Source organism: Mustelus asterias, chromosome 12 (genome assembly GCF_964213995.1).
Source record: "Mustelus asterias chromosome 12, sMusAst1.hap1.1, whole genome shotgun sequence".
Classification (NCBI taxonomy): Eukaryota; Metazoa; Chordata; class Chondrichthyes; order Carcharhiniformes; family Triakidae; genus Mustelus; species Mustelus asterias.
In genome coordinates this window covers 99,385,293-99,402,941 of record NC_135812.1, presented here as the reverse complement: position 1 = coordinate 99,402,941, position 17,649 = coordinate 99,385,293, and the positions used below count along the sequence as shown (strand labels likewise).

General features: G+C 42.6%; 1 protein-coding gene across 3 annotated transcripts in view; it reads right to left on the bottom strand.

Moving 5' to 3' along the window:
* The window catches only part of LOC144501737 (endonuclease V-like), a 122,974-nt gene that overhangs the window by 14,241 nt on the left and 91,084 nt on the right, over positions 1-17,649 (bottom strand). For 2 of the 3 annotated variants that reach the window (XM_078225714.1, XM_078225716.1), the window contains exon 8: positions 11,282-11,370. The exons of the other annotated variant lie outside the window; for it this stretch is intronic. In XM_078225714.1, the coding sequence (XP_078081840.1) occupies positions 11,320-11,370 (51 nt within the window). In that variant the 3' untranslated portion in view covers positions 11,282-11,319. The remainder of the gene's footprint in view (positions 1-11,281; positions 11,371-17,649) is intronic. 3 annotated transcript variants of the gene reach the window in all.

Genomic DNA, 17,649 nt, shown 5'->3' with positions numbered 1-17,649 from the left:
ACTTTTTATCTTGAAGGCACTGAGTTAGCGGGATAACATTCAACAGTCAGTAACACCTTTCCCAACATCATTCGACTGGCCGATTTTCATACATTTCAGCATTGCTCAACAGTGGAGTGTGTCAAATTGAGCTTAATCCTGTCATCACCCAACATCCATAAACATACACAGGGAAGTCCACAAGATGATGAAGAGCTTCACCAAGGTGGCTGCAGCTTCGAGATTATATTGCATGTTTGAGCCTCGAAGTTGCAGTTCAGTAAAAGAGACAGGAGTTCTGCTTCTGCATAAACTACCTTTATTTCTTTGATCCAACTCCACATACAATTCTCCATCAACACCTGTAGTCCCTTTTATATATCAGCGACTTCTATTGACTAATTGCCATCAAATTAGTAGTTAATTGGAAGGTCTGTTAGTCCATTCCCAACATTGCATACTGGCCTCTAATTCAGGGACTACACAGAGTCTGGTCAGCAATCCAGGGAGTGAACAGAGTTTAGTCTGTTATTCCAGGTAAGTCTTTGGATGCCCTAGCAACACTGGTATTGGTATGGTCCTCCACCTTATCAACATCCCCGGGTTACCATTGACCAGAAACTGAACTAGACTAACCATATAAATACAAGAGCAGGTCAGAGGCTAGGAAACATACGGTGTGTAACTCAACCTCCTGACTTCCCTAAGCCAGTCCACCAGCTACAAAGCACAAGTCAGGAGTGTGATGGAATACCCTTCGCTTGCATAGAAATAGTGCAGCTCCAACAACACTCAAGACGCTTGACACCGTTCAAAGCAGAACCCACTCGATTAGTGTCCCATTCACATTCACTCTGTTCACCACCGACACACAGTGGAAGTAGTGTGTACCATCTACAAGATGCACTGCAGGAACTCACCAAGGCCTCTTTCAAACCATCTAGAAGGACAAGGGCAGCAGACACATGGGAACACCATCACCTGGAGGTTCCCCTCCAAGTCACTCACCGTCCTGACTTGGAAATATCTCGCCGTTCCTTCACTGTCACTGGGTCAGAATACTGGAATTCCCTCCTAACAAATCTGTGGGTGTACCTATGCCACATGGACTGCAGCGGTTCAAGAAAGCAACTCACCATCATCTTCTCAAGGGAAATAAGAGATGGACAATAAATGCTGGATTAGCCAGCAATGCCCACATCCCATGAATGAATAAAATAATCAGGTCATACCAGAAACAAGGCATTGAGTGCAAGTTTCACAATGCTACTCTTCCAGTCGTATAAAGATAGCACTGGAATTTCAAAGCCCATCTTCATAAAAGTAATAACAGCAATGGTGTACAGATGCTACAAGAAAGCTTGATTTTCCCTTTGTAATCAAACATATTTTGCCCTCAAGCATATTTAATTCCCTAAGAATAACAGTCCGTGCATCTCATTCAGGATACAAGAAAAAAACTTGCTGTTGACAGATGATCCCTTGTTGACCCTAAACAACAACTTTCCTGTCTGCTGTTGCTGTGTACATGAGTGTGTGTCAGGAAGGGTGGCACGGTGGCACAGTGGTTAGCACTGCTGCCTCACAGCGCCAGGGACCCAGGTTCAATTCCGGCTTCAAGTCACTGTCTGTGTGGAGTTTGCACTTTCTCCCTGTGTCTGTGTGGGTTCTCTCCGAGTGCTCCGGTTTCCCCCCACGCTCCAAAGATGTGCGGGTTAGGTTGATTGACCATGCTGAATTGATCCTAGTGTCAGGGGGATTATTAAGGTAAATGTGTGGGGTTACGGGGATAGAACTTGGGTGAGATGTGGTCTGTACAGACTCGGTGGGCTGAATGGCCTTCTTCTGTACTGTAAGGATTCTATGAATAATATTAAGAGCTACAACATTCATGTTCTGTAGTTCTACTGTCAAAATCTCCTTTTTAGGGGAGGCACACGTGTGGTAAAAATTGAACCTGATATTCAGTTGGGTGCAAATATTGATAGTTGACTTTAACAGGGTGAATAATGGCAGTGGAACTCTCTATCACAATCTGCCAGTAGACCTACAGGATGCTTTGGTTCTCCCCTCCGCTAGACTGTAGTTTTTGCTGTCAAATGTTTTTGACAGTTTTCAATATTAGCTGAGATGACAGACATATGACATTAATATTTAATTAACATTTCATTATTTTGGGCAAAGGATTTTTGCTGTCATAAATATTCACTGCCTTCAAGTCTACAATCCTTCTATATTAGTAATTTTTATTAGTTGGTACAATGCCTGTTAATGCAGATTCCCAGCTTACAGGACTGCAATGTCAGATTTTAGACATGTCAGTATCATCTTAACCCTTATGTGATGGAAGCTGCGGTTTCAAACCTTGGATGTTTTTTGAGATGGATCCCAACTGAAAAGGGAAACAGAATAAGGAAGCTGGCCCTTCCAGTTTCTAAGGAAACAAAAACTGAAACTGCAATTGGAAACCAAAATTTCTAGGGAAACCGAACCTGGTGGAAAGCTTACACAGATTAGTGAATCCAGTGAATAGCTGGAGACAACAGAAAGCTGGATCCAGAAGCAGAGCATAAGCAAAGATGTAGTCGCTGCAGCTGTTTCTGTCACTTGAAGAAAGCATTGGTGGATCGATGGCATCTTGACTGAACTGAGGAGGTTCTGCAGATGCGTGGCATTGTTGGTGAAGACTGTTCTTGTGGAACTCAAGTTATGTGCTGCTGTTGCCTGAGGTTCAGGCCAGCTCCAGGAAGGCGAGGAGCTGAACTTCTTCATGTGAATATCCTTGTAACTGAGATTGATGACCTATATACTGAATGGACTGCTCAGCCAATCTATAAGATCAGTCTTAGTTGTAACTGTTAGTTAATGGTTATAACTGACGGCAATTTGCCTGTTAATTCATGTTTAACTTAGCGTGATTCTGAGTTTCAGTATACAGGTGGTTATATAAGATATTATTCAATGTTTGTTTTATTTGACTCTTGTAAAATGCTTCTGTTTAAACCATGGAATCTTGCGGCTTGATCCCAGGAATGCAGGGTTTGCCATATGAGGAGCGGTTGAGGAGTCCAGGTCTATACGCAATGGAGTTTAGAAGGATGAGGGGGGATCTAGTTGAAGCTTACAGAATACTGAGAGGCCTAGATAGAGTGGACGTGGAGAGGATGTTTTCACCAGTAGGAGAGACTAGAACTCAAGGGCACAACCTCAGAGTAGAGGGATGCTCCTTTAAAACTGAAATGAGGAGGAATTCCTTCAGCCAGAGGGTGGCAAATCTGTGCAACTCATTGCCACAGAAGGCTGTGGAGGCCAAGGCATTGAGTGTCTTTAAGACAGAGATAAGTTCTTGATCAATAAGGGGATCAAGGGATTCGGGGAGAAGGCAGGAGAATGGGGATGAGAATCATATCAGCCATGATTGAATGGCAGAGCAGATTCGATGGGCCGAATGGTCTAATACTGCTCCTATATCTTATGTCTTATGGCTTCGTTCTTTCAGTAAATAACTGAGATTTTGGATTTTTCCTTTTTTTAAAAAGGAAAAGTTACTGGTTTCATCTGAGATCATAGCACATATTACTAAATTTCAAAATGCTGACAACCTAAGTGCCATCAGAGTGGTTGTCCCTTTCTCATTTGTAAATTCCAAACTCTTTATTTAATACAGTATAATTTCCTTCTGCTGGATCAGAAATAGATTAAAATGTTTTTTAAATAGCATTGGATGAAATGAATAGCAAAGTTTAACTATTTTCAATGAGACAGTGGTGTCGTGTGGTGATGCAATTGGTTTAGTGATCCAAAGGCCCAGGTTAATGCTCTGAGGACATTGGTTCAAATCCCACCACGGCAACTGATGAAATCAGAGTTCAATTAATAAATCTAAAGCTTATTTCAATAATGGTGACCATGACAGCTATCATTGATTGTTGTAAAAACCCATCTGGTTCATAATGCCCTTTAGGGAAGGAAATCTGCTGACCTTACCTGGCTTGACCTACATGACTCCAAATCCACACCAATGTGATTGACTCTTAACTGCCCTCCAAATAGCCTAACAAGTCGCTCAGTTAAAGACAATTAGAGATGAGCAACCAGAGCTGGCCTTGTCTGTGATGCCACATCCCATGAAAGAATAAAAAATGTAAACCTTAAAATTACATTGACATTTTTTCATACACCTTTATGTAAGTGGAGGAAAAAGGAAGGAGTTGAAGTAATCAGTATGCAAACAACATTTAATCAAAACTCTAGCTGACTGAATAAGCATGTTGCACAAGGGGACTTGAGAGCAGTTAAGCAGTATTGGAGGAAAATTGGACCAAGGGACACAGATGTTACTCAGTCCCCCATTTTAACGTTGTATGTTCCGTTATATGTTACTTTGGTTTACTTATTTATAGTTAATAGCAAAACTTAAAATAGAATTAAGGAAACAAGGTAGAGTTTGTTGAAGCATTGGGGCTTCTTCGCAGTATAGCCTGAGGCACTGGGAGATGCAGAAGCGAGGCACTGGGCCATCACTAATGGCAGGAGGGCTTAAATCATTGTAATCAGGTTAAACAGGCAATTCCTCATAAATAATGTGAGAATAGAAAATCTGTGGCAAAACATGGCTGGAAGAAATAAAGCTTTGTGGACAGATAGTGCCTGTTTTTAATGTTTATAGATGATGTAAAGCAAATTTTCCCCACCTTTTAGCTCTTAACTTCTGTTGAGTACAGATGGGCATGTCCTGACCACTCTTCAGTAACATATGCAAATGGTCATTTCATGTGATGGGGGGGGTAGTATAGAATTCTTAGTATGAGGCCCTTCATTTTAGTTTAACTACAATAAGTAGACTAGGTTAAGGTAATTATAAAGTGCCTTATATATAGTGAGAATTCACAATGTGCCTGGAGCAAAATATGCAAAGGTATTATAAATTGCAAAGGTTAGATGCAACAAATTAACCAAGTATTATAAGCTTACACTGTATTTTCAATATATATGTATTGTGCGCCCTGGCCAACTTCATTCTGAATGCAGCATGAAGGGAAACAGTGGTAGACAGACCAACTTCTTTTAATACAATGGAACATAGAAAGGCAGCTTCTCTTATCTGTTTTTGGATACGTGAAAACAAGTTGAATCACAGGCCTGCTATTTAAGGGAGTAAATTCCTTCATGGGTAGCGAGGCTGGAGCAGTCTCTCAAGCTGATAAAGGTGGCCCTGGTTCCAGCGAAAGAGTGACTCCTTTCACCAATTAAAATTCGCAGATGTTAACTATGGTCTTGATTACTGGTAATGACGTGGGTTAGGTTTCCTAGGTAAAGGGGAAGGAACCTACATGGGCAATAAGCTAATAATCTCCTATTCTTTTTGACAGGTGGAACGTTATTGGCGAAGGTAATAATGTGTAATGTTGTGATTGGGCTCTCCAGTCTGATTGACATGACTGGGTGGGATATTGAAATGTTTAGAATATAATAATTTTACCTTGCAATAGTAGCTCAGAGAGGACAATCAATCCTCATTGACTGTCTCTTTCCTGATGCCTGCATTAGCAAATAAATTTCTTTTCGTTCTTTAACTATATACTGTCTTTCGCAGTCGATGTATTGGTTGAGTGAGGTTCAACAAATACAGGGCATCCCAGGAGAAAACTTAGAAAATTCCTCTTACATCACGTGTGAGTGACGTGTGATCATATGTGACACCAATGTCACCTTTCTGTGCAACTCTTGGGGAAGAAGTTTTACAAATGACTTCAGTCGTGTACTTGTCTGATATCCAGATGGGTGCAGGTGTCATTGGACAACGCACAGAAGCAAAAACTCTGGCTGATTTATTTCCTCTTCCCCAGACAAGAGATGCTGAGGTCAACTGCGGTATCTCCCGGCTGCATAACTCAATAGTGCGTGACATAATGCACTGAAACACTTTGGAAAGTTGCATAATTGATTTTAAAGAGATATCAAAAGAATGTTTAGTGGAAACTTCCTCAGTAAGGTGTTCTTTAAGGCAAAGGATGGGACAGGCTGCCAGCCCAGAGTGAATGGCATGCACACATCACATTACAATATTGATGTCCATCAATAACCCTTTACAATACTGTACAAAGTCAATCCTGCGCCACATCCAAAAACTCAAGGAGGTGAGAAATTTTCAATTTATTTTGAGAATGCAATTTATAACACATTCCAAACTTTTCCTGTATAATATTATTTAATATGATTCAAATAATCTTTTATTTGATAAGCTCTGGAGGAAACCCAATTTGTATGCTTCAAATGCAAAGGAAATTCAATATATTCTTATTACATGTTCCTTCCATCGGTTCTATTCTATATTAGATTCCAACAGTAGAACCAGAATCTAAGCTGCACTGTCATCTATTTATGTTCTCTGTGCGATCAATGCAGCTTTTTAGAATCACAGCACAGGAGGAGGCTCTTTGGCCCATCATGTTCATGCCAGATTGTTAAAGAGTTTTATAGTTTATTTATCAGTGTCACAAGGAGGCTTACACTGCAATAAAGTTACTGTGAGAATCCCCTAGTCACCGGCACCTGTTCGGGGACACTGAGGGAGAATTTAGCATGGCCAATGCATCTAACCAGCACGTCTTTCAGAGAGCTAACCAAATAGTTCCAATTCCCTGTTCTTATATCAATGCTACAGTCTGTGTTGGCAATCAAAAAGTTGAAGAAAATAAAAAAGTACAAAAACATACTGAATGTATTAAATGATAAAAATTCAAATAAAAGTTCAGAGAAAGTGAAAACAGAATAAAGACGGGTGGCACGGTGGCACAGTGGTTAGCACTGCTGCCTCACAACTCCAGGGACCTGGGTTCGATTCCCGGTTTGGGTCACTGTCTGTGTGGAGTTTGCACATTCTCCCCGTGTCTGCATGGGTTTCCTCCGGTTGCTCCGGTTTCCTCCCACAGTCCAAAGATGTGTGCATTAGGTTGATTGGCCCTGCTAAATTGCCCCTTGTGTCCCGGGATGTGTAGGTTAGAGGGATTAGCGGGGTAAATGTGTGGGGTTGTGGGGATAGGGCCTGGGGTTGTTGTCGGTGCAGACTCGATGGGCCGAACGGCCTCCTACTGCACTGTAGGGATTTATGATTCTATGGAACCAAATGCAATGCTCATTGGATTGTAGGCTAAAATTCCAATTATTGAAGTTAATGTGTGAACGTTTAATGTGGTAATACAACATTCATGTGTGGGCTGCTTTACCCAGGCATTATCCATTTATTTAAACTGTGTTAATGCCTCATAAAAATAGGCTCATACAGAAATGTGCCATGACTAGTGAAGTACTGTGTGTGAACTTTACCGATTAGAGGTTCTACACAACTCAAACAATGCTTCATATTAAGCTTGCATAAATGCACGATGACAAATCGCAAGCATATTGAACTGTAGCCATTGTTGTGCTGTGGGAAAATGAGGCAGCCGATCTGCTCTTGTGCATATGGCACCACTCTGTCACAGACACCCTGATGAATGTTAGCCTACACAGATTGGAATTTCTCAGACAAATCAAGGTAAGTGCACTTCTGCTTGTACCAGAATTGAGGGGGAGGCAGAATGGGTGCAGTCCTCATCTTGTGCAAGTATCCCTTTTCCTTAGATAGGTTTTTTTCAAAGTGGTTGAAACAAAACATTTCAAAGAGACGTGGAAAGGAAAATAAATACAAGCAAGAACACAATAAATATAAGCCACTGAGAATGAAAGAGGTAAAAGGGAAGAGTAGCACCAACTGCCAAAAAGAAATTCTAGGTATATACATCATGAACAGATACTCAAGAGAGCAAGAGCACTTAAAAGTGGGATGATTTGAGATACACGCAGCTGAGGGTAGAGCTTTTAAATAATTTCTCATCAGTAATCGGAAGATAAGACTGGCCCTGCACTCAAACTCAATGCTTCTAACAGCATTTCTAACACAGCCAGCTCAGCAGTGGAAGCGAAGCTAAAAGAAATATGAAGATATTGAAGATGATTGGACACCAGGTCTGGTTGGCATATAGACATATAGATTCCCTTGAGTTAAAAATGAACAAGAGGACGCATACTGAAACTAGTAAACCCAATTCTGAATTTCATAAGCAGCTAGAGAATTAGCTGCAGCTATTGGGATTAGCTTTGGGGTTTCAAAAAAAAAGGGCGCATGGACAAGTTGGCCGAAGGGCCTATTTCCATGTTGTAAACCTCTATGACTCTATACCATCCAGCAAAACGAACATTAGTAGCTGTACAAAAACTAGAACCTCTGATATAGAATCAAATTCAAGACAAAGTCACATTGTGGAATATATTGGATTTACAAGAGAGAGTCAGAACACATAAATTAAGCGGACTTCTCTGAAGGCATCATAACGCTAGGCAATGGGGAAATAAAACTTGATTCTATTTGAAACGATACTTTACAAGGCGCTTGGAGAATTGCCACTGCGCAGTAGTGGAATTAGAAAGGGAAATTAACCAGGCAATTGCAACCGTTCATCCTGAGAATGCAGAGGCTAAAGGAGCTCCGCAATGATCAATCTTTGGACCTCTGCTGTTCCCAATCTTTGCAAATTCCTCCAATGACAGAATACCGTAAACAATATCCAACTTTGATGATTATGTTAGATCGTGCGGGAGGACAAGACGTATACAAGACAATTTCTTCAATGAGTTCTTAAACTGTCCCTGATCTGGGAGACAATTGATTATGTACTAAATTCAGTACGTGGAATGCATACATCGAATTCTATTTTAAATGTGCTTCGACCGGTGCAGTGTCTGTTATGTGTAAAGGTGGTGCTGTGGTAAGAGTTTATAATATTATTGATGTCACCTCTTGCCTATCACAGGTTCAACCTGGTGTGCTGTATGGTAAGTGCTGTTTTATTATTAAGTTAAAGGGTAAGAACACTTTAATTATTTATTTTAGTTTTAGCTTTTTGTAGTTTTTTTTCTGACTGTCCTTCAGATGAGCTTTTATACTTCTTCACCTTTCTGGTCCACCTGGTCCCATTTTCTTTGTTTCATCCACAAGTCATTCTATTTATTTTCCCTTTGCTCTCACTCTGCAACCTTGTAAATCCAATTTATTGGTAATATCTTTCAGCTCTGAGGAAGGGTCCATGCCTGAAACGCCTTGGCCGCGATTCTCCCATTAGCGCAGCGGGCCGGGAGAATCCCGCGACGGCCGATTCGCGGGGTTTGCGTGTGCGTTCGCGTCCCGCTTGCGTCTCCCAGCGCTGGATTTCCGGCGGTATCTGCTCTGCGGCAGAAATCGATGGGCAGACGCACAGACCATTAAAATGATCATTTCCCTACAATTTAAGTGAGATTAGCAGGCCCGGGACTGAAGTCTCCGGGCCCGCTAGCCTCTCTTACCCCATCAGAGTGTTTCACTCCAGCCGGGATTACACTATTCCCCATTTTTGGGGAACTAGCAGCCCGACCCCACTGGAGTGAAGGGAGGGTCAATTGGGGCCCCCCAGGAGGTCAGGTGGCGGGGGGGGGGGAGGTGGTGCACCCTGGCCATGGGCACCCTGGCAGTGCCTTCTTGTGCCCCCGGCACTGCTCAAGGGGCAATATACCAATGCCCAGGGGCACCTTGGCACTGCCATCAGGCATTGGCCAGTGCCAACAGGGTGGGGCCGTCAGGTAGGGAGTTCCAGGATTTTGAAGTGTAAATAAAGCTAAGCAATTTAGGGCCTTGAGCAACACCAGAAGGTACAGGGAGGGATCAAAGGACAGTGGGCCAGTGAGGAACAGTGATACACATCTAGGTGAGAATGTGGGCGGCACGGGGGCACAGTGTTTAGCATTGCTGCCTCACAGTGCCAGGGACCCAGGCTCAATTCCAGTTTTGGGTGACTGTGCAGAGTTTACACATTCTCCCCGTGTCTGTGTGGGTTTCCTCCGGGTACTCCAGCTCCCTCCCACAGCCCGAAAGACGTGCTGGTTAAGTGCATTGGGCCATGCTTAATTCTCCCTCAGTGTACCCCAAACAGGCTTTGGAGTGTGGCAAGTGGGGGATTTTCACTGTAACTTCATTGCAGTGTTAATGTAAGCCTACTTGTGACAATAATAAATAAACGTAACATTTTAAAACTTCAAGAATTGTGTGTAATGGGAAATTTGGAGTGTTGGTGTTCTCCTCACCTGCTGTTTTTGTCCTTCTAGGTAAAGGAGGTTACAGGTTTACAAGTTTTGGGGGCGGGGGGGGGGGCGGGTGGGGGGTGCAAAGAAGTCTTGTTGAGCTGCTGCAATGCATCTTATTGGTAGCCCGCATAGCTACCAAGTTCAACAATGATGGAGGGCTTTGATGTTTGCGTTTGGGCTCTAGATCAAGCAGACTGCTTTGTCCTGGTCAGTGCTGCATCCACCCAGGAGATGATGTGGAGATGCCAATGTTGGACTGGGGTGGACAAGATGACACTGTAATGACTTCAATCAGGCCATTGATGTTTGCCTATTGGAATATGAACTCCCCGATTAAGGAGTCCTCCTTGTGAACCTGCTCCTGGGTCTGGCAAGGCATGCCATCTACAGGTCCAGGGAGCAAGCGATCAAGGGGGTCGTGCAACCCGACTGTTTGCCCCTCTACCGCGGCTACATTCGCGGCCAGGTGTTCCTGGAAAGGGAGCATGCGGTGTCCGAGGGCACCGTTGATGCCTTCTGTGCCTGCTGGGCACCGCAGGGACAGGGGTCTGTTATTGACCCCTTTAATCACATTTTAATTTGATGTTTTAAGTTTCCTTTCCGCTTTGTCTTTTGTTTCGGGCGGTTCCCCTCCTTTTAGGGAGCTGCCCCTTTTGAGTTGTCCCCAAGTTAATTTGATTTTGTTTATTTGGTTGGACAACAAAAAATGTCCCTGATGAAGGAGTCAATTGATGGGCCAATCAGAGAGTCTTTTCCTTGTATTTAACTGGGAGTGTCAGTTCCTCTGGCACTCCCGAAGGTAGGCTGCTGACTGATCGCACTCTGTCTACTGCTATTGGAATTGTAAATAAAGGGATTTTGGTGAAGGGACTTCTGCCTCCGAAGACTTATTACAGACACGACACCAGGTTATAGTCCAACAGGTTTATCTGAAATTACAAGCTTTCGGAGTGCTGCTCCTTCATCAGGTGAAGTGGAGCGAGGTGCACAGGCACAGAATTTATAGGCGGAGTGACGATTGCTGCACAACGCATGGTTGCCTTAGTTGCCTACTTAGTACAATTATAAAACTACAGTCCATTCTGGGACCAGATTTCAGTGTAAATATTACTGGTTACTTATCACATTTTCCAGTCAGACCTACCTTGTAAGATTAACTTGGGACCACTATTTCTCCAAATGTCAGGATACCTTAACCTTTTCCCGAACATATTCTCTGGACCTTATGTCAGCCTGTAATGTGAACAAGAAAAATATTTAAACTGGAATTACCAGGAGCAGTTCAGTTACATTTCTGTGAGGAAAGTGATTGTTCTAAAACAGGTGTAAAATGGGAAGAATCTGCGGGAGTGCATAGGAATTAGAATTCAGTCTTTAAAAAATCCATTCCAGGCTGAGGTTGAATAGTAGTCCAGGGAGCATCAGGTGAGTAAGAAACATTTATCATAGAATCCTATAGTGCAGGAGGAGGCCATATGGCCCATCGAGTCTGCACCAACCACAATCCCACCCAGGCCCTATCCCCATAATCCCATGCATTTACCCTAGCTAGTCCCCTGACACTAAGGGGCAATTTAGCATAGCCAATCAACCTTAGCATGGCCTTCTTTGCTCAGTTAACCAACTTGACTGAATGTCTCACATGGATGCCATTTTACAAATATATCCAATATAGATCAAGCTGGAAGAGACAGCCAATGAAGGACAAGGGTTATCATGGAGGCCTGAAGAGGAGACTTTGCAGGGTCTGATCTGGAAACCTACCAAAAAAGGTCACTTGTGCCATGGCATTGACTACCAACCCACTGACCAGGCAGCAGAGCAATGCCACAAAAATGTTCAATAACCTGACCAGGCAGGCAAGGTTAACAATGCTAACAAAGTTAACACCCTGCACCAGAATTTCTGGGTCATCAAAACCCAGAAGTTAAAAACTCTGCCCACTATCCTTTGACTGTACCAAAATGAACAGCCAGTCATTGAAAAGAGACAACAGGACATAGGTCCATTAGATGTAGAAACGCATACAGCATACCATATTAAAACATTAAATTTAACATTTAAAAATAAAACATCTAATATTAAACTTAAATTTAAACTTTAAAACTTCAACAAGTTTGCTAGTCGCTGAGTTAGCTATAATATAGCTGGCGTATGTTGTCTATTAGATCAGCCATGATCTTATTAAATGGGGGAGCAAGCTTGAAGGGCCCAATGGCCTACTCTTGTGCTCCTTGGTCGTATGTTCTTTTGGTGTAATGCTCCCTGTTCTAAGCAAGTTCCCGAACACTCATGATACCAGATTTGTAAAATGATTCTTCAAGACTTGTGCCAGAGTAGCAGAAAAGGCAACATCAAACCCAAGACCTGGACTGTAATAGATCTGGTTTCCGCACTTACCATTAAATATAACAAAAAAAAACTCTTTGGTAAGATTCATTCCTTCATTGAACCAGTCACTGTAGAAAAAGGATTTGATCAAATTACTGGTACACAGTGATCCAATCAAATGTAATCTTCTTACTTTGGCTACAATAACTTCACTTTAATTACTCTTGAGTCTCACTGACATGTCAAGTTGACTGAATTAATAGATTTACAAGTTTACAAAAACACAGCTTATGACTATTTTTTACAACCTATATTTGATTTGCAGGCAGCCAATCCATTTCCTTCCCAATTTTAGTGAGAGAAAGTAGACGAGAGTATAACGAGGGGGAATACTAGTCAGAAGCTCTAATAAGCTATTTGGCCATTTAGTACACTCTGCCCATTCAAATACTTCCCAAGTACCGATTAAAGATCAGGTGTCAAAAGTGAAACAGAGAAACCTACTTTGCTTGCAGAAACTATTATTGATAAAAGATATTCACTGTTGTCAGAATCTGTGCACCATTTCACAGTTCTGCCTGTCAAGCTAAAATGCTAGTCCCCATTAGGTCTGTCGCCAGTGACTTGAGCTAATTGAGCATTGACAGAAGTAAATAGTACATGATGCACAATGGCACTCAAAGGTCATCACCAGACGTCAAATGTGTCATATGGTCCAGAAAGAACTGCAGGGACAATTCATCATCTGAAACTACTATATGTATTAAATATCAAAACTTCCTTCTAATGCCATGCTCCTAAGGGGCCATCTCATAGGGAGCCACATTGCTTGCCTTTTTGTCACCTGATGATTTATTTTCTTCCTGACCAAAGAAGTACGCATTACAAGCTAGTGGAAGTGAATCAATGCTATTGAATTCTGTAGTGCTTGTCATGTGCCTGTTTAATGTATGGTTCTAAAGTGTTTGCCTCTTGTCCTTTGTGAACAGCTCTGGTTTGACGTTAATGTGGCAGTTCTACCACGTGCCCCCTAGGAACAGCATTGGTTAAGTAGCTCCATCATCATCTGGCCAATTTAACTTCCTGCAACAGGTATGTAAGTGTACATGCACATGATGAATCTGCATTTGTGCCAGGAATACCCTCTGCTGGAGTCCCTGTGGGGATCGTGCTAACGGAAGTGGTGTCTAATGCCATGTGTGCGCAAAGCTATGTGGTGACACAGAACAGCCACCGACGTCAAAAGAAACAGCTGCTCTGTGCTACGCCATGCATGTCAATGCTGGAAGCATCGACTCATCATTGCCACTGATTTGTCTCAACGTAGAATAGTGAACATCTCTGACATTCCTCCCTCATTGTTTTATGCCGTGGATTGTGTGTTGAAGTGGGCCAAATTTTCACTTCAAGTTTGAACTTCAAGCAAATAGGAGAGCCTTTCCTATTGTCTGGGCATTCAGTAAAATATATAGTGTTGATGAATCAAACCAAAAAGGTTATTGATCATATTAAGAATATATATCAATTGAACTGCCTGTTAGCAGAATAAAATGATCGATCTTAAGTATATATGAGAAAAAAGACTTCCATCAAATTGTGAAATGTTTTTCCTCAATGAGAAATTGGCAACATATAACCGCTGCAATAAAAAAGTCATTTCTCTATAGGTTCCAGTTTGACTGCAAACTTCCTAAAATGCTGCTAAAAGTAACAACAGACCACATAGGAAAGCTCTGAGTGGCAGCAGTATTTAATAATTGATTACCGTGACTTTTCAAATTTGACAGGTGTGATAGAGATTGTGCTGAGCAGAGGAACTTTTTCCTTAATACACTTTTTATGTTGCTGGCCACGGTCTAATGCAGAGAATTTATATCAGACATGTTGTGGCAAAACTGTGAGTAAGGAAACTTAGAATGGGGAGGCACGGTGGCACAGTGGTTAGCACTGCTGCTTCACAGCGCCAGGGACCCGGATCCAATTCCGGCCTTGGGTAACTGTCTGCGTGGAGTTTGTACATTCTTCCCGTGTCTGCGAGGGTTTCCTTTGGGTGCTCCAGTTTCCTCCCGCAGTCCAAAGATGTGTGGTTTAGATTGATTGGTCATGCTAAATTGACCCTAGTGTCAGGGGATTAACAGGGTAATGTGTGGGGTTACGGTAATAAGGCCAGGATGGGATTGTGGTTGATGGGCCGAATGGCCTCTTTCATAGAATCACAGAATTTCTAACAGTGTAGAAGAGGCCATTCAGCCCATCGAATCTGCACTGACTCTCTGACAGAGTATTTTACCCAGGCCCTTTCCCCCACCCTATCTCTGTAGCTCCACATATTTACTATGGCCAATCCATCTAACCTGGACACTAAGGGGCAATTTAACTTGGCCAATCCGCCTAACCTGCACAACTTTGGATTGTGGGAGGAAACCGCAGCACCCGGAGGAAACCCATGCAGATGCGGGGAGAATGTGCAAACTCCACACAGTCACCCAAGGCTGGGATCGAACCCGGGTCTCTGGCGCTTGTGCAGCTCTTTACAAATTAGAAAATGGATCAGGCATAATGTGATAAGCACTGAAGTGTCTGATATTACCCAGTAATGTATTGGAGTTACATACATCAAGGGCCATTAACAAATCTTAAATTATGTTACTTATGAAGAGGAACAATAAGAAAACTACAATGGGTGCAATTTCCTGTTTATTTGCACTCGGATCATGCACAGTCAGGGTATAAAACAAATCCCCAGTGCATAAGACTCAGAAAACTCAGGTGGAGGTACATTTATGCATGTAATTACAATATATCAAAGTTCCTCGTTCTTATATGCTTGTCTGGTAATCCCAATAGCTGAATGCATTTGGATTCATTATAATGGCTCCACCCTCCCAGGCTAAAGAGCTGTACATGTGAATTTACTGCAGTTAGGCTGGCTCAAAACAAGTGTAAATGCACATTCAGAATTTTTAAGTACAGCGGAAATTGTTGATTTATTTTTAAGGTTTATCCTCACTGAGACGTGCTTTATACTTTTTATTGGTTTTTAAAATGCATTTTATTGCTGAAGCATTCTGCCTTCTCCCTCAGGACAAACACCAGAATGTCAAACTTCATATGATCACAACAATTTATACTGCAGGAGAAAAGGAGGCTGATTGGATGGCAAGTCAACTCTGATTGGCTGAGGCATTGCCATGGAGAAAGCAACAGAGAACCCAAGCTCCCAGGTAATTGAAAGAAGGTGCAAGGCTTGAACATATTCTTTTTGTTTGCAGAAAATGGGACCCTGCATATAGAGTCATAGAGGTTTACAGCATGGAAACAGGCCCTTCGGCTCAACTTGTCCATCCTGCCCAGTTTTTACCATTAAGCTCGTCCCAATTGCCCACGTTTGGCCCATATCCCTCTATACCGATCTCATGCATGTAACTGTTTAAATGCTTTTTAAAAGACCCGGGTTGTAAAATTGTATCCACCTTTATTACCATCTCTGGCAGCTCCAGACACTCACCACCCTCTGTGTGAAAAGATTGCTCCTCTGGACCCTTTTGTATCTCTCCCCTCTCACTTTAAACCTATGCCCTCTAGTTTTAGACTCCCCTACTATCTGTGCCCCTCATTATTTTATAGACCTCTATAAGATCACCCCTAAGCCCCCTACGGTCCAGGGAAAAAAGTCCCAGTCTATCCACCCTCTTCTGATAACTCAAACCATCAAATCCTGGTAGCATCCTAGTAAATCTTTTCTGCACTCTTTCTAGTTTAATAATATCCTTTCTGTAATAAGTCTTCGGAGGCAGAAATCCCTTCACCAAAATCTCTTTATTTACAATTCCAACAGCAGTACACAGAGTGCTATCAGTCAGCAGTCTACCTTCAGGAGTGCCAGAGGAACTGACACTCCCAGATAAATACAAGGAAAAGACTCCCCGATTGGCCCATCAATTGACTTCTTAATCAGGGAGTTCATATTCCAATAGGCCAACCTCAATAGCCTGATTGAAATCATTACACTTTCTATAATAGGGTGAGCAGAACTGTACACAGTATTCCAAGTGTGGCCTTACCAATATCTTGTACAACTTCAACATGACGTCCCAACTCTTGTATTCAATGTTCTGACCAATGAAATCAAGCATGCCGAATGCCTTCTTCACCACCCTATCCACCTGTGACTCCACTTTCAAGGAAGCATAAACCTGTACCCCGAGATCTCTTTGTTCTATAACTTTCCCCAACACTCTACCATTAACTGAGTAAGTCCTGCCCAGGTTCGATCTACCAAAATGCATCACCACTCATTTATCTAAATTAAACTCCATCTGCCATTCATCAGCCTGCTGGCCCAATTGATCAAGATCCCGTTGCAATCCTAGATAACCTTCTTCACTATCCACTATGCCACCAATCTTGGTGTCAACTCCAAACTTACTAACTATGCCTCCTAAATTCTCATCCAAATTATTAATATAAATGACAAATAACAGTGGACCCAGCACCAATCAGTGAGGCACATCACTGGTCACAAGTCTCCAGTTTGAAAAACTGTCTTCTGTCACCAAGCCAATTTTGTATCCAATTGACTACCTCATCCTGGATCCCATGAGATTTAACCTTATGCAACAACCTATCATGCGGTACCTTGCCAAAGGCTTTGCTAAAGTCCATGTAGATAATGTAGACTGCACTGCCCTCACCCATCTTCTTGGTTACCCCTTCAGAAAAATCAATCAAATTTGTGAGACATGATTTTCCACTCACAAAGCCATGCTGACTGTCCCTAATCAGTCCTTGCCTCTCTAAATGCCTGTAGATCCTGTCTCTCAGAATACCTTCCAACAACTCACCAACTACAGACATTAGGCTCACCGGACTGTTGTTCCCAGGCATTTCCCTGCAGCCCTTCTTAAACAAAGGCACAACATTTGCCACCCTCCAATCTTCAGGCACCGCACCTGTGGTTGTCGATGTGAATGTATGTGGGTTCTAACAAGCGTAATTAAGCCATGCTATGGGCAGGATTTTCCGGTCCTGCCCGCCCCGAGACTGGGAATTCCCACCCGAGGTCATCGAACCTTTCAATGGTCCATCAAACTTTCCATCCTGCCCGTGATGATTCCCGTGTGTTTGACCGTTTATCTTAAATTGGTCGTTAGGGTGACTATTGGCGCACTCAGGACTGTT